Source organism: Mangifera indica, chromosome 5 (genome assembly GCF_011075055.1).
Source record: "Mangifera indica cultivar Alphonso chromosome 5, CATAS_Mindica_2.1, whole genome shotgun sequence".
Lineage (NCBI taxonomy): Eukaryota > Viridiplantae > Streptophyta > Magnoliopsida > Sapindales > Anacardiaceae > Mangifera > Mangifera indica.
Window position 1 is genome coordinate 5,205,434 of NC_058141.1, and position 24,261 is coordinate 5,229,694.

The following is a 24,261-nucleotide window of genomic DNA, read 5'->3' on the forward strand; positions in this document are numbered from 1 at the left end:
CATTCCCAATTCCACACTTACGTGTACCCAACTTATATGGGTGAATATTCCTAAATACACACGCGCTTGTGTCATTGAAATTCTAGAATTTCCAGAATCTTGATTCTATATCTCTTAGACTATTCATAATTCCAAATACTACCAAAATACTTCAAAAAGAGATATATTTCATAACCACACCTTATCATATAGTCCTATTTCGTGTTACACACATGAATAAATGAATTACTCATCATCAACATGGCACAACACATACCTAATATGCCTATCCCAATCTACACTACACATCAAAAGCTTATTCATTCACATACCAATTTTAGTGAGATTTTTATCATTCTAGCAACCTAAACAATCCATTAACATTAAATTGAACAACCATACATAGAGGAAATCATTAATAATCCTAGATCCAACAATTCTAACTACAAATAGGACCACAATCATGTAAAAACTTAATCAATCGTTACTTCCACTATCAAATCAATATATATATATATATATAAAACTAACATAAGCCATCAAGTATCATGTTTTAATTTAATTTGAAACCATCAGTAACACCTAATACATAAACATCACAAGGAATCATTCTACTAACCTTGATAAAACGATGACACTAGTCTTCCTGTGGCTTAAACTACTCCCCAAAGCTTTTCTTCTAGCAAAATATGACTTTAGCACTCTCAATCGTCCTTTTTCTCTTATTTGGCTGAAAAGATTTTGAGAAAAAATGAGAACTGCCTTTTCTGCTACCGTTTTTATTTTCAAATTAAATAGACATATATGGGCGTGTATGCTAAACACATGAGCATGTACATTGGTTATCAAACATTATCCCAAAATTCAAAATTTGTTGACTAGACACGATCATGTATCTTACTTACATGGGCATGTATCTCGGCCAAAATTGAGAAAAATGCTGTATATGCAAAATGATTATTTTGCCATCTTTTGTCGCCTCATGCAAAAGGCGTATAACTTCTCATACATGGTCATGCGAGCAAGAAACTACATAAAAACTTTTCAAGCACAACCTCACACAGGAAAAAACTATTAAAAGATCAAAATAACCTTAAGCATACTTGCGACTATTACATTTCTACCCTTTAATTAAATTTCATCCTCAAAATTCACTCAAACAGTTGTAGGAATTTCTACCTTATATCCTACTCTATCTCCCAAATGGCCTCCTCTACTGGATGATTCCTACAAATGACCTTAACCAAAGAAATCTATTTGTTCTTAAGTTGTTTCACTCATCTACCAAGAACCTAGACTGACCTTTCTTCATAGACCAAATCATCTTTAAGCTCTACATCTTCAACTCTTAACACATGTATCGGGTCATATAGGCACTTGTGTAATAATAACATTGAAATATGTTGTACATCCTATCCATACTCACTAGCAATGCAAGTCTATAAGTAACCTTGCCCATATGCTCCAAAATCTCATAAAGTCCCACAAACCTCAGTGCTAGCTTACCTTTTCATTAGAACATCATCATATAGTGATAAGGAGCAATCTTCATAAAGACCTTGTTACCCATAGCAAACTTCAAATCTCTCTTTCTTTGGTCTGCATAACTTTTCTGACAATCCTAAGCTTGTTTTATCCTTTCTCGAATCAACCTTAGATCTTTGATTATCTTTTTAGTCATTTTCAGCCCTAAAGATTTTGCCAATGTATCATTTTCACCAATCTTCTTCCAGTGTAATAATGATTGACACTTTCTCCTATAAAGTGCTTCATAAGGAACCATTTGGATGGTCATTTGATAACTATTATTCTAAACAAATTCCATTAGTGGCAACATATTAACCCAACTCACTTACTAATCGAAGCAATAAACTCTTAACATACCCTTTATCATCTGATTCACTTTCTCAACTTGCTTATCAGTTTGAAAGTGATAAAAAATGTTAAATGCCAATCTGTTACCTATTGATCTCTGCAAACTTTGCCAAAAGGTTAAGACAAATCTTGCATCTCTGTCTAATATGGCTTTAGGTACTCAATGCCATCTCATAATCTTTTTGACATATATCTAACCCAACTGATTCATGTTGGTACCTTCTTTAGTAAGGATAAATGTGTTGACTTAGTTAATTGGTCCATTCTGACCTAAAGGGCATTGTATCTACTTTGAACTCTCGATAGACTGACTACAAAGTCTATAGAGATATTCTCCCATTTCTATTCAGGAATGATCATAGGTTGTAATAATCTATATGGTATCTAATGTTCAATCTTAACTTATTAGCATACAAAGATTTTGCCACAAAGTCAGTCATATCTCTTTTCATGCCAATCCACCAAAATGTCTTCTTTAGGTCTTAATACATCTTCATACTCCTAAGGTGGGCAGTGTAAAAGGAGTTATGAGCCTCAGATAAGATCTTATGCCTTAAGTCTAATACCTTAGGAACACACACACGATCTATAAATCTCAATACATCTTCAGTGATATTAAAATCAAACACTATGTTCTTAATAATTTTTTGCTTATATGGATACACCACTCATCCGACAATTGAGCTTCATAAATCTCCAATAACATTGATTGAATCCTTAGATTAGCTAACATTCTTATAACTAGCTTAATCTGGTCTTTTTCTATCTCCCTTTGTAACTTTCGACAAGTTGTGACCTATGATAAAATCATTTTTTTGCTTAAGGCATTTGCCACCACATTTGCTTTTCCAAGATGGAATCGAATATCACAATCATAATCTTTAACTAGTTTTAAACATCTCCTTTATCTCATGTTTAGCTCTCTCTAGGTGAAAAAGTACTTCAAACTCTTATAATCTGTATAGTTATTACATTAGACTTTATACAAATAATGCTACTAGATTTTCAAAGCAGAAACCACCGTAGCTAGCTCCAAATGATGAGTAAGATACCAAACCTCATAATTCTTTAACTGTTTGGAGACATAGGCTATCATTTTCATTTTCTGCATAAGTATTGCTCCTAAACCTTAATGAGAGGCATCTGTGTAAAAGCATACTTATTTCCTTCTGTAGGCAGGGCTAAAACTAGTGCTAAGGTCAATGTATTCTTTAATTCTAAGAAACTCCTCTCATAGGCATTGAACCACCTAAAAAGGGCATTGATCTTGGTCAACTCAGTCAGTGGTCAAACTAACTTAGCAAAGCCTTTGACAATGCATCTATAATAAATTGTCAATCCCAGAAAACTCTTCACCTCCTTAGGGGCCTTGGGTCTTTGCTACTTTGACACCACTTTAACCTTACTCGGATATGCCAAGCTACCATCAACTGATACCACATGCCTTAAAAAAGTAACATGATCTAACCAGAATTCACATTTTGAGAACTTGGTGTACAACTGTTTCTTATATAGTCTCAATAACACAAATCTTAAATGTCTATCATGCTCCTCACGAAACTTGGAGTACACCAATATATTATTGATAAATGCCATAATAAATTTATTAAGATAATCTTGAAACTCTATATTCATTAATCCATAAAGATTGTTGGTGCATTCATCAAACCAATAAGCATCACCACAAATTCATAGTGTCCATATCTTATTCAAAAGGTTATCTTTGGAACATCTTTTTTGGTTACCTTGACTTGATGGTACCCTCACCTCAAATCAATCTTTGAAAATTTCAATGCACCTTTTAGCTGATCAAATAAATCATCAATCTATGGTAGTGGGTACTTGTTATTGATAGTGACCTTGTTCAACTCCTAGTAGTCAATACATATACATATCGACCCATCCCTCTTTTTTACAAAAAGGATCAATACGCCCTATGACGAATGACTTAGTCATATAAATACACGGTCAAGTAACTCTTGTAACTATTTCTATAACTTTTGAAGCTTTGCTAGTGTCATTTTATATGGGGCCTTAGAATTGGTTATTGTCCCTAGGGCTAACTCTATACTAAACTTTACCTTTCTCACTAGTGTTAATCCAGGTAACTCATCTGGGAACATATCAGAAAATTCACATACCACTAAGGTAGATTGCAAATTCAAAGCAAGCTCTATTGGCTTGCTTACTGCATTAGCTAGGTACTTGGAATGACCTTTTAATAGCATTTTTCTAGCTTTTAGGTTATTGATCATTATGCTCAATACTTGACCTTCATCAAATGAGAAGTCTTTACCATTTTCCAACTAGAACCAAACTTTCTTCTTCTTATAATTTATCCTAACTTCATAGTGGCTTAAGAAATCCATGTCTAATATTATGTCAAAGTCTGTCATGCCAAACAATATCAAATCCACCACGATCTCTCGACCTCTCAAGAACACGGTCTTACCCAACAACATCTGGTTTCTTTGAATTTTATCTCTATTTGACATCTCTATACTAATGTCAAACATTATGGCAGGTTCTAACCCCTACCTTTCTATAATCCCTCAAGCAATAAAGTTGTGAGTAGCACCAAAATATATTAGTGTATATAAAGGACAAGAGTGAAAAATTAACTGACCCATCATAGTAGATGGGTTGGCCTTAGCCTAAGTTTGGTCACTGTATAGACCTTAGCCTGTCTTTTTCCCTTGATTATATGTTTTATCGGTGCTGGTACTATTGTAGTACATTCTTGGGCAAAATTTCCTAGTTGCTTACATCTAAAACAAATCCTCTGAGTAGTTACATACTTACCAATATGTCTATGATCACATTTTTGGCATACAGGGATCTCATCTCACCTAGGTCATTTCTTATGTCTTGACCTCATTTTCAACCTTTCCTAGAACCCTGAGACTAGAAACTCTTCTTACCCTAATTATCCTTATTACCCTTAGTGTCATAACTATCACGACAATTTCCCATAAGGTTATCCTTGGGGCTATATAGGCTATAACTCTAAGTTGGTAGAGCAGATCTATATATTTCTCCTCTCTCTCTAGCTATTCTCAATCTCATTACCTTTTATCGCTAAACTCTGCCTCTTACCTTAATATAAGATCTAGGAAGGATAACTCTTATCAACACGTCTTTGGCAATTTTAGCTTTAAGTCTATTGATAAAGATCTTCGTCTTCCCTTTATTAGTATTAGCCACACCCAGGGCGTATTAGGCTATGGAGTTTAGCTTGGTAGAGAACTCCTTGATTGTCATATCCTTTTGTCTTATTCTGAGGTACTCTTGTGCCCTAACATACTGCATGTCAACTTCTAGAAACTCCTTCTCAAAGGCCTCTTTAAAATAGCCCATATCATAATATCAGTTTATTAAGCATCCCTAATGGCTTTCTATCACACTGGTATCACCTCACATCAAGTAACTAGCATATTAGAACTTTTCCTTATTCGAAATCTCAAATACCTCGATTGCCTCCTTCATGACCTCTAGCCAATCCTCTACTAACACAATATCCCTGTCTATCCCGTGAAACTTTGAGGGTTGTTGTCTACCTGTTAAGCTATAAATAGGACGAATATTACCCTTATGTCCCTTTGTTAGCCTCTATCTCTGAAAGCCCTCACTATTGACTTTTGTCTGGGTAGCATGTTATAAGTAAAAGGGTACTACTCAGCCAACGGTGGTGCTAGCATATGGTGGCTCATATTCTCAGAGGTTTTGTGATTAGCTCAAAGGAGCTCTTATATAATCCTCTTAATCTGCTATCATCTATGTGGGGTGCCACAGCTATACCCAACATGGGTCCTTGAGATATATCCTGGCTCTCTTCTGAAGTTGGAATCTTATCAATCTCAACATTACCTATCAATCTCCTAGATCTCCTTATACTAAAAGTAAGCACACAACCTCAATTGTATATAATACTATTTAAATACAGGTTATAATTCAACTTATAGCAGTTGGCAGACGAGGAACGATGGGTGTCGTATTACAGGTTTTGAATAAGTATGCATGAATACAATCACTTTTGGGATTCCTAAAATCATGCTCTGATACCATAAACGTAACACCTTTCTCAGGCCACTTACCCCTATCTGAAATATATACCTCAAGAGTCGTGACTAGATAGAGTTATATAACATGTTATCTCAAGCATTAAATACAAAATATTCAAATTAGACCCACCATCCAAAAGTATACTAGAATGAAGTATTATAATTCAAACATTATCTAGATAATATGAATGAAAACATTTAAATATAAGTCTAAGTTCAAACAAATCAATCAAAACTAATAACAGTCAAATCCATATGTATTAATACATATAAAGAACCTATAAAAGTGTAATGAATGGTTTATGAATAACAATGAAGAATATCCAAGTCCCCAACCCTCATGCATCGAAACAAGCCATACCATTAGTTCTTTTATTGTTACCCTACTGCTCTGCAACCATACCTATAAAACATATAAAAAACACGTGAGTAAATTTGCACTCAAAAAATTCATCGATGTATTCTCTAACATCCTAGATGCCCATCTAAATTATCTCAACCCTAGTGTTATATCTCTATAATAGGGTGTAACTCCAAATAACTAACCCTTATGGTGTATATTGATGCCCCAAATGTTATGTGAAAGCTTATGACATCTCGAACGTCATTCGTATGTGCCATTTATACACATGTTAGTCGGACTAAGGTTATTGAGACAATATTACTCATACAGTGGGTCTTTAGACCTCTCTTATGTTTTCACACACATCCTAAATGTTACGATGCCCATCGTTGGTGTGAAATCACATAGATTTATTAGTCGTGTTGCTTTCATTGTCATTTTACACAGTTTGGTGGCATGTAACATTATTGTACACCATATCAAACTTTTTGACCCAAATAAGATTTAGTCAGGTACGTGATGTCGTCTATGTAGTCACGCACACTCTTATGAATTTTTATTACCAGCAACTCTCATTAGGGTCTTATTGTTAACTTTCTCTTATCAATAACCGTTATAAGGGTAGGTTTATCATTTTTATAATTTGTATACTCATAACAAAGCTTCGTACATTCTAAAAGGGATTACATTCCAAATTTATGTAAAACTACACGGGTGTGTATCCTTTACACAAGGGCATATATTACCTAATCTACACAACCTACGACAAAAACACAGAGGAGTGTATCCTTAGTGTAAGGCATATAGTCATGTGTCCATTCCTAATTACATCCTCTTGTATCTAACTTACAGGGGTAAATATTCCTAACTACACACGAGCATGTGCCTCATACAGAGGGCGTGTGTCACTAAAATTCCAATATTTCCATAATTTTGAATTTATATATCTTGCTCTTTTCACACTTCCAAATACTACTAAAACACTTCCAAAAAAGACATATTTCTTAGCCATATCCTATTCTATGCTACACACATGAATCAATGAATTACCATCATCAACATAGCATAACACATACCCAATATGTCTATATCATTCTACATTACACATCGAAAGCTCATTTGAGTTTTTTATCATTCTACCAACCCAAATAAACATTAAATTAAACAACCATACATAGAGGAAATCATTACTAAACCTAGATCAAATAATTCTAACTACAAATACAACCATAATCATGTAAAAACTCAATCAACCCTTACTTCCACTATCAATATATATATATATATAACTAACCTAAGCCACCAAGTATCATGTTTTAATTCAATCAAAAAACATTAGTAACACCTAATACATAAACATCACAAGGAATGATACTACTTACCATGACTTGAATAACTCTCAAAAGTTGTTCTCTTAACAAAATATGGCTCTAGCACTCCCCAATCCTCCCTTCTCTCCTGTTTAGCTGAAAGGATTTTGAGAAAAAAAAAGAGTTGCCTTTTCTATAACCCTTTTAATTTTCAAATTAAACAGACCTACACAAACGTGTATGCTAAACACACAGATGTGTACACTAGTTATCAAACATTAAAATCACGTCATGAGATTCCCACGAAACACATTCTTATCCTAGAATTCAAAATTTTTTGACCAAACATGATCGTGTATCTTGCTTACACAGGTGTGTATCTTGGCCAAAATTGACCAAAACACACTTTATGCAAAAATACTATTTTGCCATTGTTGTCGCCTTATACACGGGTGTATAACCTCTCATACATGGTCGTGCAAGCCAGAAACCATATAAAAGCTTCTCAAGCACAACCTCACACAGGAAAAAAAATATTGAAAGACCAAAATAACCTTAAGCATACCTACAACTATTACACCGGGCACCATCCATATCAACCAATCATGTTTACAACAATGAAATAAATTTAAATATTATTTGTCAATTTGTTAAATTATAATTTAGTCCTTTATTTTTTGCAAAATTATGTTAGCCCCTAAGTATTTTATTCTCCAGTTATCTTCTGGCGATATAATCACACATCAAAACTTGTTAAACATATTTAGGCATCCTAAACATATTCAAACACTTAAACATACACACAAATCACCTAAAATCAAAAATCATAATTGAACTTTCATCCCTAACCTTTATTCATCATCCAATAGCATACTCATGCAAAACAAGTAACTTTTCATCATATATCATTTCCAAGCATGGCAAACATCATCATACTACCACGAGAATTTGATAAGAATATCATAGTCTCTAACTACAGACTTCAAACTTCAAATTCATTTAAAACATGCTTGATTGGCCAAGAGGGAGAGACCAACTCACTTGTCTTTTAATGAACAAGCAAGTTTTCACGTGGCTATGACAATTTTCGAAGATCAACGACGATGACCAAAACACTTCTCTATCTCTACTCTCTCTTTAGGGTGCAATTAGGTGAGAATAATAAGAGAAATTAGATTAAACGTGTTTTTATTTTTGTTTATTGGACATGATACATGGGCGTGTATCGCATCGCATAACTAAGGCAACACCCAATCTTGTCACGACTTTTATCTTATCTAATAAATTCAAATTTGTTCATAATACAATACTATGTATACCTTTATACACAAGCGTGTATCGCGTTGGAAAATATTAATGAATTTTATTTAAATCAAGAAAAAAGACTAAAATATCCTTGGTCTTACTTGCAAGTATAACAGCTGGTGTTAAACTATATCGATCCTTGTAAAAGACAATCTTGTGACCTCTAGTCTAAGGATCACATATACCTCTATTCATTAGGAGGATATTTTCCATTGACACTAGAGTAATTATCCATATAAAATCTTCTTGGCGGGTCGGTCCGGTGAACACGTGTATAACGTGCATCCATGTGTTGTACCAAGTTATTAATGAATAACTTTGACATATGAGAACTGTTATCATTTTCGATAAGGTCATTCAACACTTTGATAATTCTATCTCTATTACCCGTGAGCTTGGTCATGGCAATATCAAAATTATGGATATTTTAAGGATACCTACCGAATGTGCACATAGAGTTTTCACAATTGGGTGTTATACATTGATTCCCTTTATCACAGTTCAATTATTCTTAAGACATTTGTTTGAGCATATATTAATATGTTATAACAAACAAAGAAAGACATAAGAAATTACAAATATGATTTTTATTAATGAACTATTATCATTATAAAGATTGACTCTAAGACGCCAGCCCCAACACATAGGAAAGAGCTTCAAATAGTTATTTTGTTGAGTAATATTATATACATCTATTTTGAATACATAAATTGATATACACTTATAGAGATTTATGTAAAAGAAAAAAAAAAAAAGGATCACATTCCATTAGTAGTACTATGTTAACAACTTCCAAAGGATAATTTTTTATTTGAAAAGAAATTTCATATCCACTAATGGTAAGGGTCAAAGATATTACTTGCTAATAATGTAAAAATAGTGCCACATCATCTTGTATTGAAAACATGAACTAAAGTCGTTTTCAAAGTAGACAATGGGAAAAGTAAGTTATTTGAGACAAAACTCTGACTTCAAAAAAACAACTAAATTAATAGAATTTAAAAAATATATATTTTTCAAAATAAAAAAAATTAAAAATTTTTATGAGAGTACGCCTTATTCAAATAATGTGAGTTAATTCTAGGCCATTGTCGTAACTGCCTAGGATCAAGACACATTGTCAAGGAAATCATACTAATCTAATGTGTATCAAACATTATCAATAAAATATAAAAATAATATAGTTACTTAAATATTTCAATTTTATAAATTTGATTCATATATTATTTTCATAATATCAAAATTAATTTGAAATGCATAAGGACTTATCTTTTAGTTTCGAACTTTGGTTGCAAGTTCGGAGGATTTTTGGATTATAAAAAAGTAACTTGTCTTTTCATATGTCTATTCTTCAACGGATGACCAAGTTTTTATATTTTATTTTTATCCAAAAAATAAATTGTTCCTATAGTATATTTTACTTAAGAAAACAATGCAATGACCGCGTATCAAGTCACTTTGTAAAAAATCATATTTACTATTTTTCTTACTATTATTATTTTTTTATTATAAGGATGGATTTCAACAAAATCAGTTTAAATTTAAATTTATTTTTAATTCAAATAAATTAAATTAAAATTGAAGTTTTATCTTAAACTCAAACTCAATATTTTAGATTCTAATTAAACTCATACTAATTTTATTTAATTTAGGATCGGTTTGAATCAATCTCCATATCCTTGTAAAGATCTCTTCTATTAATTAATTTCCCTTTTCTTAATCCACTTAATTTCTCCATCTTTTCTTCTCTAACTTACAGGATACTTTAAGCATCATTAGTATTAAAGATTCAGAAGAAGACATGCAGAGTCAGATTAAAAACATTGGTTTACGTAAAACCGTGGTAAAGTGAAAAACGATGTGATAAGTATGAAATTAGAAATTTTTAAAATTTAAAAAGAAATTGCAACACTTTATTAGTGTGCTAATATCTTAAACTTTTCAATGTGTAGTAACTTATTATTAGCTTTAAAACATAAAATAACATTGTTCACAAATTCAAAATTTTAAAATACTTGCATCGGAGAACTTTCAATACTTAATAACTGTATTTGGTATGGGTGTTTCTTTTTTTAAAAGAATATTCTTTTAAATATTGTACAGAAATAAATTGAAGAGCAATGTTAAGATATACAATGTTAGGATATTCAATCTTAAATCCCAACCAGACATGTACATGGGATTGAGTTGACCCCTGGAAAAACGCACACCCCGTATGTCATGCTCGAGGTTTTCGGGTTTGGCCCATGAAAAAATAAAATTTTTTTAAAATAATTAAAAATTAAATAAATATATAAAACACATTGACTAATTTGCTAAAGACTTACAAAAGCATACGCCAGTAGGCCTTGGATCATGCCTCGAGCCTTGGCAAAATACAACCTTGGGGCATTGCAAGTTACATTAAATTTGACTTGATATGACTTGACACAATAGTAGGCCTTGGATCATGCCTCGAGCCTTGGCAAAATACAACCTAGGGGCATTGCAAGTTACATTAAATTTGACTTGATATGACTTGACACAACCCATGACCATAGCTAATCCCAACTAATACAGCTTCTTATACATGGTAACACCACATAAACTATAGGAGAATGGACTAGTGTGTTGTATTTACCACGCTTTAGTGATGAAGTAAAGTCTTAAGTGAAGTTGAGAAAGGTTTAAAGAGAAACTTGAGTGAAAAATTGGCTTGCTGTGTGTTTAGTATTTCAAAAGCTACACTTACTATAATACTAGTCTCTTTATATAGTAGAGAGAACATTTTCATTACTTACTAATAAAAATTGTAAACAAATATACAAAGTCTATTGGAGAGTAAAGAATGTGTGAGGAGATATTATTCTTCATCTCATGTTAACATAAGTAATCAAATTTATCCAAATTTTCGGGTAATATTATTTATATTTATAATAAGTACTAATTTGAGTATGAATAATGATATATCCTTACGTTATTTAATATTTTTTAATATTAATTCAAAGTAATCCAATTATATAATGACACATTATTATTGATAATGTGTTAAATTTATACAAATTAAGTTTTATTGTAAAATTTATATAAATTTAATCCTTTTATGATTTCAAATAGATGAGGATTTTCTATAAGAAAATATGAGAATTTTCATATATATATATATATATACACGCACACTTACCAAGTTATGTGACTTTAATTACGTTTATATGCTCAATTGCTCATCCACCTTCCACTAATTAAAATTAGCGTATTAACAAAAAATCCCAACAAGGCCAAAGGCTTGTAAAAATTAAGTAGGTGTTAATTGTAGAGTAATTTAATTTATGTAATATTTTTCAATGAGAATCTGCAAAAATCTAAGAAAGCAAGTGGTGGCCCCAAAACAGCTAGAAAGTTAAACTTTAACTTTAAGAATAATAAATTGGATTTAAACCAAACAAAAGAGCATAAGTGTCATGAGTGTAAATAGTGAATAAGCCAGCTCCTGCTTTGTAACAAATTAATATACATATATAAGGAAATCTTAAGTAAAATTGTTAAGAATGGAGACATCATCACCTCTCATGCCCATTCCCATTAAACCACAAGACTTCATTGATTTTGCTCCTTTTGTGGGCCACTTTTATTTTTATATAAATTATTATTATTCCCACAATAAATTAAGAATTATTGTATTTTTACAACAATAAAATTATAGGTTTTTAAGTTTTAAATATTTAATTAAATATTTAGATAATATATAATTATGTAATTAAATAATTTTAAATTAAAAATAAAATAACAAACAATCATACAATAACATATTTTTTAATATTTAACTAATACTTAAAAATAAAAACATATAAAATTGATATTTTTGCAAAGAATTGCTCTTTTTGCAAAGGCTAATAAGTATTACCATTGATTCTCCAATAAAGTGTATCACTGATTCCTCTTTCAAATTTCAGCAACTAGGTCCTTCTCCCTCTACGCTATCTATTTTATATTAATCTCCTATCTCATACAATATTAACCATTGCAATTAACTTTTGTTAGTCTTCTATTTCTTAATTTGTGTGTTTCTATATATGTTTCTGTACATATACAAACATTTTTAAAGTCTTTTTAAAAGTACTAATGGAACACTTTAAAATACTAATCCTTTATTTTTCTAAAAACTCTCTTTCTTTTCTGTTTTAAATAAGCACGTTAAGACAAATAATGTTTTTAAATCTCTGAAAATTTCTTATAAATTCTACCATGTGTGTTTTTATACAACTATAGTCATCTTGAATGCATCAAATCTCATTAAAACTGTAATTATCTAAATTAAGTTTAAATAAAGTTTAATTTAAAATCGATTCAAATTAGGAAAAATGATTTAAGATCAATTAGGTAAGATTTAAACTTGATTAAATATAATTTAATTTTAAATTTAATCTAAGTCAATTGAAACATAAATATTTAAATTAATTAAAATTTGGTTCGTTTTATAAAAAATATGTCTAATTCTAGACTCAAACTAAATTCATTCAATTTTAAATTCGAATTCAAAATTGAATAATTAGGATGAAATATATATAGTCCTAATTAGAACTACAAAATTAAGCCTCTTTCATAAGAGTGATTTTAGGATGGACATCTCCTAGAAAGTCCTCAAATTGCACTTGTTTCAAGGAAAAAACTAAAAAGTTTGTTGAATCAAAACTTTCATCAATAATCAATTAGTGGGGTTAATGACTTTCTTAAATTGAATTCTAACAATGCAGGTTTAATATTAGATAGGATAAATAATAATAAAATTACGTATACTATATTTTAAATATTCAATTGAATATTTAAAAGATGTTTTTATTATGAAATTTAATAATTAATACATTAAAATTATATGTAAAAGGTGTGTTTAAAAGATGGGAATCCTGGAATATCCCAAACCCAAAAGTGAAGCTACTGAATTTTTTTTAAATGAGAGGCTAACATAATTGCCCACATTGGCTTTATGATATTTGTGGTGTAGTGTCGTCTGCCTACAATACTGTAAGTATTCATAGAAATAGTTTTTAATTAATTAAAATAAAATTGGAGGAAACATTCTCTCACGCTCGGTGACAGACACTCACTGGCTCTTGGATCAAACTCACACACCCTATAACTTTATTTTTCTTTAAAGCTTAGATAGATCATAGACTTTGTCTGTGGGTCCACCACATTTTGACCAAAAGTCAAATCAATATTCACCAAATTCTTGAATTTTACTACAAAATGATATAATACTTAATGAATCACATCTTCCCACTCAGGTTTCGCTAAAAAACATTTTCCACCCCTTGCAAGCATAAATTATACATTTTCATCCAAAATCAAAACTTATTAGCAACAATTGTACAATATAGGGCAAAATAGTAATTTTATAACCTGCACATGTAAGAAGAATCATATGAAATAAAAATAAAAATATATTAACCAAAAATCTTCTTTTCACCTCGTCATTTCTCTCTTCGATTTTCGTTTAAACATCTCTCTTTTTCTTATATTCCAATAATTATGGAAATCTCATCTAAACACTATCACCACCAAGACAACAATCTTAACCTTTTTTTCCTTTCTTCACCAAAAACAACAACCCAAACAGCAACATCAACACTAACAATTAGCATCTACTACCATTACTATTATCATCATAACTATTATGATTTTCATCACGATTAAAAGTGATTCATCTTTTTGATGCATCTCTTTTACAGAGCAATTCAAGAGGTTCTAGTTAGAATGTTGTGATACTCATTGGTGGGTTGGAAACAAAAACTAGAGAGTATTTTTGTCAACATCATTTGCTAAATGTTTAAAAATAGTCTCTTGGTACTTCTTCAATCACAACAAATTAAAATGTTGAAATAAGTTTTTCTATGTAGTGGCTTTCTCTTCATAATGATGGAAAATATAATGCAACAAACCCTGCAAAAATAATGGTGAAAAAAGAAATAAAAAACTAGTTCGAAAAGAAAAGATTTTTGAAATAGTTTTAAATAAGATCAAACAATTAATCTTAAAAAATAATTAAAGTCTAAATTTCTACGTCATGATTTAACAAGAATACTTTATCAAAGTTATCGAGTTTGTTGATCTTGTTCTTAATGGAGGAATTAAAACCATTAGAGTAAAAAACAATGTCATTTAATAGAGGCTTGAGTGATAATGTGAATTTGGTAATAGAGAGAGGTTGACATGAATGATGATGTGAATTTGGTGAGACATGGAGAGGAGTTTAATATATGGGTAATATGGTTATTTGAGTTTTAAACTAGGTCGGATGATATATTTTAATCAGCGGTGTTAAGTTTTAGATAAAATGTGTGATATATGCTATCAATGATAAAAAATGGTTTTGTGTCAAACCATGGGTGGGAACATGTCATTCACTCATACTTAATTGACCCTTAACGTGCTGACTTGTTGAACACGATAAAATATATTTCTAAATATTAAATTTAAACTAATATATTTTACATAAAAGCCAGTGAGTTATTTGCTATGTGTTTTTATATTGAAATAAATTATACATTCTATCGTTATATAAGTTAACATCTCTCAAAACAATGATGATGTTGAAAGAGTTATGTACATGCATCTACCAGTCTGACATGATCACATTAAGCTCAACTTTACATATAACTTATTTTATAATATTGAAACATAATTAATTAATGCTAGATAAATGAAGGAAAATTTCTCTCAATAGTATTAAAAAATGGGATCAATAAACTAAACCCAAAGCACAGAGAGATTAAATAGGTCAAAGGATTATTTTTCCTCTAAGTTTTAATTGAATCTTAAAAGCATATTTATGATATTTAAAAAATTTAATTATCTTTTTATAGACTAATTTTTATTAAAAATAAATATAAAATCATTATTTTATTATTAAACTTAAAATTCTAAAAATTTATATAATTTCTCTCTCTTAATTTAAAAAAATTAATAATTTTTTCTTATAATAAAACTTTGAAAAGTTATAATGTCCCCTTAGGGTTTTAGTTTTTTAGGTGTTTGACAATACTTCGTCTATAAGTATTGAAGAAGGGCGCTTCTCCAACGAATCCTCGTTGATACTTCTTATCTGTGGTGGTTAGCTTTGTTGAGCCACCAAATTCTGGTGGATTATCTAAGCAAGTGAAATTTTAAAAAGAAATTGTAACTTTTCAAAATTTTATTATAAGATAAATTATTAATCTTTTAAACTAAAAAGAAAAAATGATTTAAATTTTTAAATTTTTTAGTTTACTATTAAAATAATAATTTTATCTTTATTTTGAATAAAAATTTTAATAAAAATTAATTTATAAATAAGTATTTAAATTTTTAAACTCACATTAATATTTTTTGAGATTCAACTAAAATTTAAGTAAGGGATAGAACTTTCATCGGTTAAATAATTATTTCATCTTGAGAACAACAAAGTAGATGAAGAAGAAGAAGACCAAGCGTATAATTAATTAGTACATATATATATATATATATATACCCACTAAATTCCATTCGAATTTCCTTCCTTTTTCTTATTCCTCTCCACGTTCATTTCCCTCCATTTTTTTTTTCCCATTTTACACAACATAATTAAAAGCATTTTCTTTTTCTAAAGCTTTCTTTCATGCTTTGCAACATCAACAAATTCTCATCATATTCACCACTCTCTCTCTCTCTTCCCTCTCTTTCTCTGTGTTACTATCCATCTCCCTCACTTGAGTTCTTTCTAAACTTTGTTTTGTTCCTTCAATGGAGAGTTACCCACTTCAGCTTTTACATCATCTTGCACTTATACTTGTCTGTGCAGTCTACCTCTCAGTTTCTCCAACCCAACAAAGCATTGTTCCATCTATCAAAACAGATGCCGCTGCTCTTATTTCCTTCAAGAAGATGATTCAGAAAGACCCCAATGGCGCCTTGTCGAGTTGGCAACTCAATAGAAATCCATGCACCTGGTATGGAGTTTCATGTTCTCTTGGAAGAGTCACTCAACTTGATCTTAGTGGAAAGAGTCTTGGTGGAAGTATTTCTTTTGATCCTTTGGCTTCTCTAGATATGTTGTCTATTATAAATCTTTCTTCTAATTTTTTTATAGTAAATTCAACTTGTTTGCTTCAGCTTCCATATGGACTAAAACAACTTGAATTATCTTCAGCTGTACTTGTAGGTCTTGTCCCTGACAACTTTTTCTCAAAATATCCAAATTTGGTTTATGTGAATCTTTCTCAAAACAACTTGACTGGGATTTTGCCAGAAAATTTTTTATCAAATTTTGATAAACTTGAGGTTCTTGACTTGTCTTCTAATAACATAACAGGATCCATTTCAGGTTTGCAAATTGATGTGAATTCCTGCAATTTCTTGTTGCACCTTGATCTTTCTCTAAATCATCTAATGGATTCTGTTCCTATCTCCCTTTCCAATTGCACAAATCTCAAAACTTTGAATTTATCTTTCAATTTACTCACAGGGGAGGTCCCAAGAAGTCTAGGTGAGCTAAAGAGTTTACAGATATTAGATGTGTCTAATAATCATATCACTGGTTACATCCCACCTGAATTAGGAAATGTTTGTGGTTCTCTTCTTGAGCTTAAGCTTTCTTATAACAACATTTCTGGTCCAATTCCGTCGAGTTTCTCTGACTGTTCTTGGCTGAAACTTGTTGATTTGTCTAATAACAACATTTCTGGTCCCTTCCCGGATGTCATCCTTCAAAACCTTACCTCATTGGAGAATTTGTTGCTGAGTAATAACATGATCTCTGGATCATTTCCAGCTTCAATTTCATCTTGCAAAAAATTAAGGATTGTGGATTTTAGTTCCAATAAGGTCTCAGGAGTTATTCCTCCAGATATATGTCCGGGAGCCGAGTCACTTGAAGAGCTGAGATTACCTGATAATCTTATTGAAGGAGAAATTCCGGCTCAACTGTCACAATGTTCACAGCTGAAAACAATGGATCTTAGTTTGAACTATCTCAATGGCTCCATTCCAGCTGAACTCGGGATGCTTGAGCATCTGGAGCAATTGATAGCATGGTTCAATGGATTGGAAGGGAAAATTCCACCAGAGTTGGGTCAATGCAAGAATTTAAAGGATCTTATTCTCAACAATAATCAACTTAGTGGTGAAATTCCAATTGAATTGTTCAATTGCAGTAATCTTGAATGGATATCTCTCACAAGCAACGAAATCACAGGTGAAATTCCGAAAGAATTTGGCCTTTTGTCGAGGCTTGCTGTTTTGCAACTTGCAAATAATAGTCTAACTGGTGAGATTCCTTTAGAGCTGGGAAATTGCAGCAGTCTGGTTTGGTTAGATTTGAACAGCAATAATCTCACTGGATCAATCCCTCCTCGACTCGGCCGTCAGCTTGGTGCAAAAGCATTAAGCGGAATCCTTTCAGGTAACACTTTGGTGTTTGTAAGGAATGTAGGGAATTCTTGTAAAGGGGTTGGCGGATTGTTGGAATTTGCTGGTATTCGCCCTGAAAGATTATTGCAAATTCCAACATTAAGGACTTGTGATTTCACAAGAATGTATTCTGGAGCTGTGTTGAGTCTTTTTACTCAGTATCAAACACTGGAGTATCTGGATCTTTCTTACAATGAGCTTCGAGGTAAGATCCCTGACGAAATAGGTGAGATGATAGCCTTGCAAGTTCTTGAATTAGCTCATAATCAGCTATCTGGGGAGATTCCATCATCGCTTGGCCATCTCCGGAATTTAGGTGTGTTTGATGCATCACATAACAGATTGCAAGGTCAAATTCCTGAGTCCTTCTCAAACCTGTCATTCCTGGTGCAAATAGATTTGTCAAACAATGAATTAACTGGGCCAATTCCACAAAGGGGGCAGCTTAGCACACTTCCAGCAACTCAATATGCTAATAATCCTGGACTTTGTGGGGTTCCCCTACCTGAATGCAGAAATGGCAACAATCAACCATCAGTAACACCAAGTGCAGATGGTGACAAGAAAGGCCATAGGCTGGCAGCTGCATCCTGGGCTAATAGCATTGTCATGGGAGTCCTCATTTCCATTGCTTCAATATGCATACTGATTGTATGGGCGATCGCAATGCGTGCCAGACGTAAGGAAGCAGAAGAGATCAAGATGCTTAACAGCTTGCAAGCAACTCATGCAGCTACAACGTGGAAGATTGACAAGGAGAAAGAACCATTGAGCATAAATGTTGCAACGTTTCAAAGGCAGCTAAGAAAACTCAAATTCTCCCAACTCATTGAGGCAACCAATGGTTTCTCTGCAGCAAGCCTTATTGGGTCTGGAGGCTTTGGAGAAGTCTTCAAGGCCACATTGAAGGATGGATCAAGTGTTGCAATCAAGAAACTCATTCGGTTGAGCTGCCAGGGAGACAGAGAATTCATGGCTGAAATGGAAACTCTAGGGAAAATAAAACATAGGAATCTTGTGCCTCTATTAGGCTATTGCAAAGTTGGTGAAGAGAGGCTCCTTGTGTATGAGTTCATGGAATTTGGCAGTCTTGAAGAGGTGCTCCATGGAAGATCAAAGATGCGAGACCATCGGATTCTAACTTGGGAAGAAAGGAAAAAGATTGCAAGAGGAGCTGCCAAAGGACTCTGCTTCCTTCACCATAATTGCATCCCACACATTATACATAGAGACATGAAGTCAAGCAATGTGTTACTAGACCATGAAATGGAAGCAAGAGTCTCTGATTTCGGAATGGCAAGGCTTATAAGCGCACTAGACACTCATCTTAGTGTTAGCACACTTGCCGGAACGCCTGGATATGTCCCACCGGAGTATTACCAAAGCTTCCGGTGCACTGCAAAAGGCGACGTGTACTCATTTGGGGTTGTCCTATTGGAACTCTTGGCTGGGAAGCGCCCCACAGATAAGGATGATTTTGGTGACACAAACTTGGTGGGGTGGGTGAAAATGAAGGTGAAAGAAGAGAAACAAATGGAAGTAATTGACCCAGAGTTGCTATTGGTGACAAAAGGAACAGACGAAGCAGAAGCTGAAGAGGTTAAAGAAATGGTGAGATACTTGGAGATAACATTACAGTGTGTGGATGACTTACCATCGAAGAGGCCTAATATGTTGCAGGTTGTAGCCATGTTAAGAGAGTTGATGCCTGGATCAGGAAATGGAAGCAGCAACAGTGGTTGAAAATGTTTATTGTTTATTGATTAAGGTTAAGTAGTGTAAGAAAGACAGAGCTTGCAAGATTTGTTGTTCAGTTGTTAAGGGTTCTGTTGTATGTAATTGGCAAGTTTTCATTTTTACTTTTATTTTTTTCTTTTTCTTTACATCGTTTCTTCTGGCTACTGCAGCCTAAAAGAGAGTATTTGAGAGCACTTTCACTTTGACTAATAAAATTCCGAGGAGAAACAATTAATTGGTAATATTGTACTTAGGAATTAAGCAAGCTGGCTGTTTCTGCATTAGTATATATTTAGTTGGTGATTGTGGATATACAAGTGTAACCAATCCAACTTAAAGACACAGGCATATCAAGCAAAGAGTGCCTCATCAGGGTATATTTTTTCTTGGTTTTGGTATACGGGCATATACGATTTTCAAATGAGTTTGTTACACTGTCCAACCTGAGGTTTGGTCCAAAAATACTTCTTCAACCCTTGATGCTAAAAATCATGTATTCGTACCCAAAATCAAACTTTGTAATGGGAAAAAAAATTCTAACCTACTATTAAAAAATTAAATTATTGTATTAATCTTAATAGTTTCACGTTTCAAATGTACATATCACTCCAAATTAATAATACTACCTTATCATCCCTTCATATATTAAACTTGCATCAACACCTCTCGTTTCCCCACCACCACTTCTGCCACCACTAAGTTGTCACCCCATCACACACCACCATCTCTCACCTCCTTTTTGCACTTCGTTGGCCCCCATCTCCACTACCTTCTTCTTTTTCTTCTTCCCCCACGAACTCTCACCTAGTCGAGCCCTCACCACCATTGCCACCTTCTTCTTAATTCCTCACCGTATCTCACCTCTTTACTACCTTCTTTGCCCATGGTTTCATCAAAACTGCATGAATTGTTTCAACTTCATCAAAAGCCAATCCACCGGTGACACATTTTGATTATTTTATTGGATATGATGTGTGCTAACAGAACTTTCTATCATTAATGAATTCACCGTACGTGGCCCACCGTAGATTATTTAAAACAATTAATGGTGTGTGGTTATTTAGGGTGATAGTAAGAGGTTTTAAACCAATCAAATAGTTAAACTATCATATTTAAAATGTTAAAGAAGAATATATAAAAAGTTTATTCTTTTTATTTATTTTAAAATTTTTAGAAGGTGAAATTATTAATTTTTTTTAATAATATTAGTTTTTTTAAACAAAATTTGATTTTGGGGGAAAAGATATGATTTATAACATCAAAGGGTGAAAAATGATTTTCAAACCAAATATTGGATGGGAAAATGTGATTCACTCTTTCCAAATAATTGCAGGCCAACACAGGGTGGCTTGCTATATTTCTTAATAGATTTGTTATGGCATAATTTTTATGTAATAGTTAAAAACTAAAAATAAATTAATATCTAATCGTATTATAACTTTTATACACATAATTTTCTTCATTCCTAAAATAGACTACTTTAGGTGTTGTCCATAGGTCATAGCCAACCCAATTTCATCTATTTACTAAATAAAAAGAAATTAGGTATTATGAGAACCAATGGACTAAAAAATCATACTTTTTTAATTATCTTTTAACGATTCTTTATATTAAATTGTTAAAATTAACTTTATCTTTAATTCTTTTTAAATACTTTCAACACATTAAACCTTAATATTTTTCACACTATTCAAATCATGTTTTAAACAAAAAGATAATTTGATAAAGAAAATTTGCAATGGGATATATTAAGTCACAAGCATTACAAAATTGTAAGTTTTCAATTGTTTCACAAACAAAATTTTTGCTTTTTTTTTCTTTCCAAAGTATCGGTATCTATTTTAATATACATATTTATTGTATTGTTTAATTGTATTATGTTCTTAAGATTATTTGCAAGGATTAAGTTAATTTAATTTTCTTAACTGACAATAATATCACCTGAAAATTTATTTTTAAGAATAACGCAACCAGGTATATATATAGCATAAGTGGAGGATATAAAATGTTAAATCATGCTTTTAATCGAAAAGTTTTATGTATAAAAGAGAATAAATTTAAATTCTTTTTAATGCTATTTTTAAATTAAATTTTTTATTTACTTAATACAATAGTTATAAGATTAATTATTATACTTGAGGTTTAACTTAACCTAATTCAGATGAAATTTCTTATTAGTAAAACGAAATTTATGGCATTTATAGAATTTATGGGGCGCCGCAAGAAAAATAATATTTTAAACTTAAGAAATGGGGTGTTTTACGGAATGAGGCTTCTTATCCTTTTAGTGGGTGCTGATAGCTTGGCTCCACGGTTAAATAGGCATCACAGGTTGGGTATTTGGAGAAATGTAAAATTCTAGAGATGAGGATGAAGAGTGAGGGCAAATTCTAGGTGTATGGACATATATAGCTAAGTTAATAATTCTAATATTTTAAATGAGAATGTTTTATTTAGAAGATAAATCTGAGAAAACCAATTTAGTGATGGCTAATGCATATAACGAAAGATTTTGTTGAAACTGTTTATTTGGAAAATTTCCCAAAAATTAATTATAAGTTCTCTTTATTAGCATAATCAACTTTTTACCAAAAAAATTTGATCAATAAATAAGAAGAATTAGGCCTACTATTAGGATTCATTTTCTTATTACAAAATCATATATACAAATATTAACGATAAAGAAATATATACCATAAGACTAATAAACACAATGAATTTGGAAAACTTTCAAATTGTTGTAGATAAATCTTTCAAACTTTGTAGTCGTAAGTTTGAACCAGTTTTAGATTTCCTTAATCATATGATAATTAAGAGTTGTAATCAAGTTGAGTTGAGATGAATATTACAAAGGATTGAATGCTCTAAGAGCAAGGGTGAGTTAGAGAATTCAAAACAATTTTTAACAAATTAAACAGTTGAATCAATTTAAGCAACTTAATGAATGATGACTATTTTTTAATGCAATTTGTGAAAACTTCAAGATATATTTCAAATAATTAACACAGTCAAAACAACATACAATACAAAATATGAGTTTAAGGGAAGAAAAAATCAAACAAGCGATATATAGCGTTTCAGCGCAATCTGACCAATGTCCACTCTTCCAAGTTATATCCTTTGAAGTACTCCACTAATCCTTAGTTGACAAAAACCTAACTAACTTTTCTTCACAATACAAATAGCTTCTAAGGTGCTATTAATCTTTATAAGTATTAGAGTCCACTTTCTTTCTTTAGAAATCTCTAGCTTCAATAAGAGTAAATCTCACTCTTTTATAATATGAATTAATAAGAAGACAAGGCTTAGAAACTCTCTTGAAGAGTGTATATCAAAGTTTTAACTCAATACAACCCAATACAAAAATTCAAGAATGTTTATGAGCAAGGGTTTTGATTAGAAAAGATGATTTGCAGCTCAAAATTGATTTGCTTTCAAATATATGAAAATTCTTAGTGGCAAAAGTCATTCCCCAGTGGATTTGATTGGATTTATATAAGGGAAGATAAGGAAGGTTACTGTTGTGCACAGAATTGACTTTTTTAATTTTCAAGAAAACACAAAATTTGATTGATCAGATGTCATTCGATCAAATGTGTGACATGATACTTTTGTGGCATCTATCTGGTATTTGCAATTAGAAAATTCATAGCATAATTCAGTCGACTAGAAGGAATTCGGTCAATCAAATTTTTGAAAGCCAAAATATATGGCTTCTGGATAATTTGAAAGCTGTCGTTGAAAAATTTGGTCGATCAAATTTGGTCAACCAAATTTTATTAAATTTTACCCTTAAATTTTAGAAATTTACAATTTTACCCTTGAAACTTTGAAAAGTGACAATTTAACTCATTTTGGAAAACTCATTCAAAACCAATTTTGAGATATAAAATTTTAGTCCACAAAACTTTATACTTTTAAATGAGTTATTAAAATCTGATAAAAATTTGACTTAACGCAATAAGTTTGAAGAGTGACGTTTTAACCTAAAATATGAAAAATATGAGAATGAGTTTTTAAGTGAGCTTTTACATACAAATAAATATTCTAATCAAGGCTAATGCTTTAAAATTACAAAAACATCTATGTAGACTTGAGTTTTTCTTCAAATCTTCAAGAATTCTTCATTCGAGTCTTTTCTTTGATTTCCATCTTGATACTCTTTCAAATAAATTTGATGAATTCTTACAATTTAAACTCACACTCAAATAAAATCATTAGTCAATCTAATTTAGAACATATTAGTTTG

At 31.5% G+C, this 24,261-nt stretch overlaps 1 protein-coding gene across 1 annotated transcript; it reads left to right on the plus strand.

Moving 5' to 3' along the window:
* Window positions 1-16,484: 16,484 nt before the first annotated feature.
* LOC123215849 (serine/threonine-protein kinase BRI1-like 2) lies at window positions 16,485-20,254 on the plus strand. Its single transcript, XM_044636109.1, has one exon. The coding sequence runs from the start codon at window positions 16,611-16,613 to the stop codon at window positions 20,016-20,018; it is 3,408 nt and encodes a 1,135-aa protein (XP_044492044.1). The 5' UTR covers window positions 16,485-16,610; the 3' UTR covers window positions 20,019-20,254.
* Window positions 20,255-24,261: the final 4,007 nt, after the last annotated feature.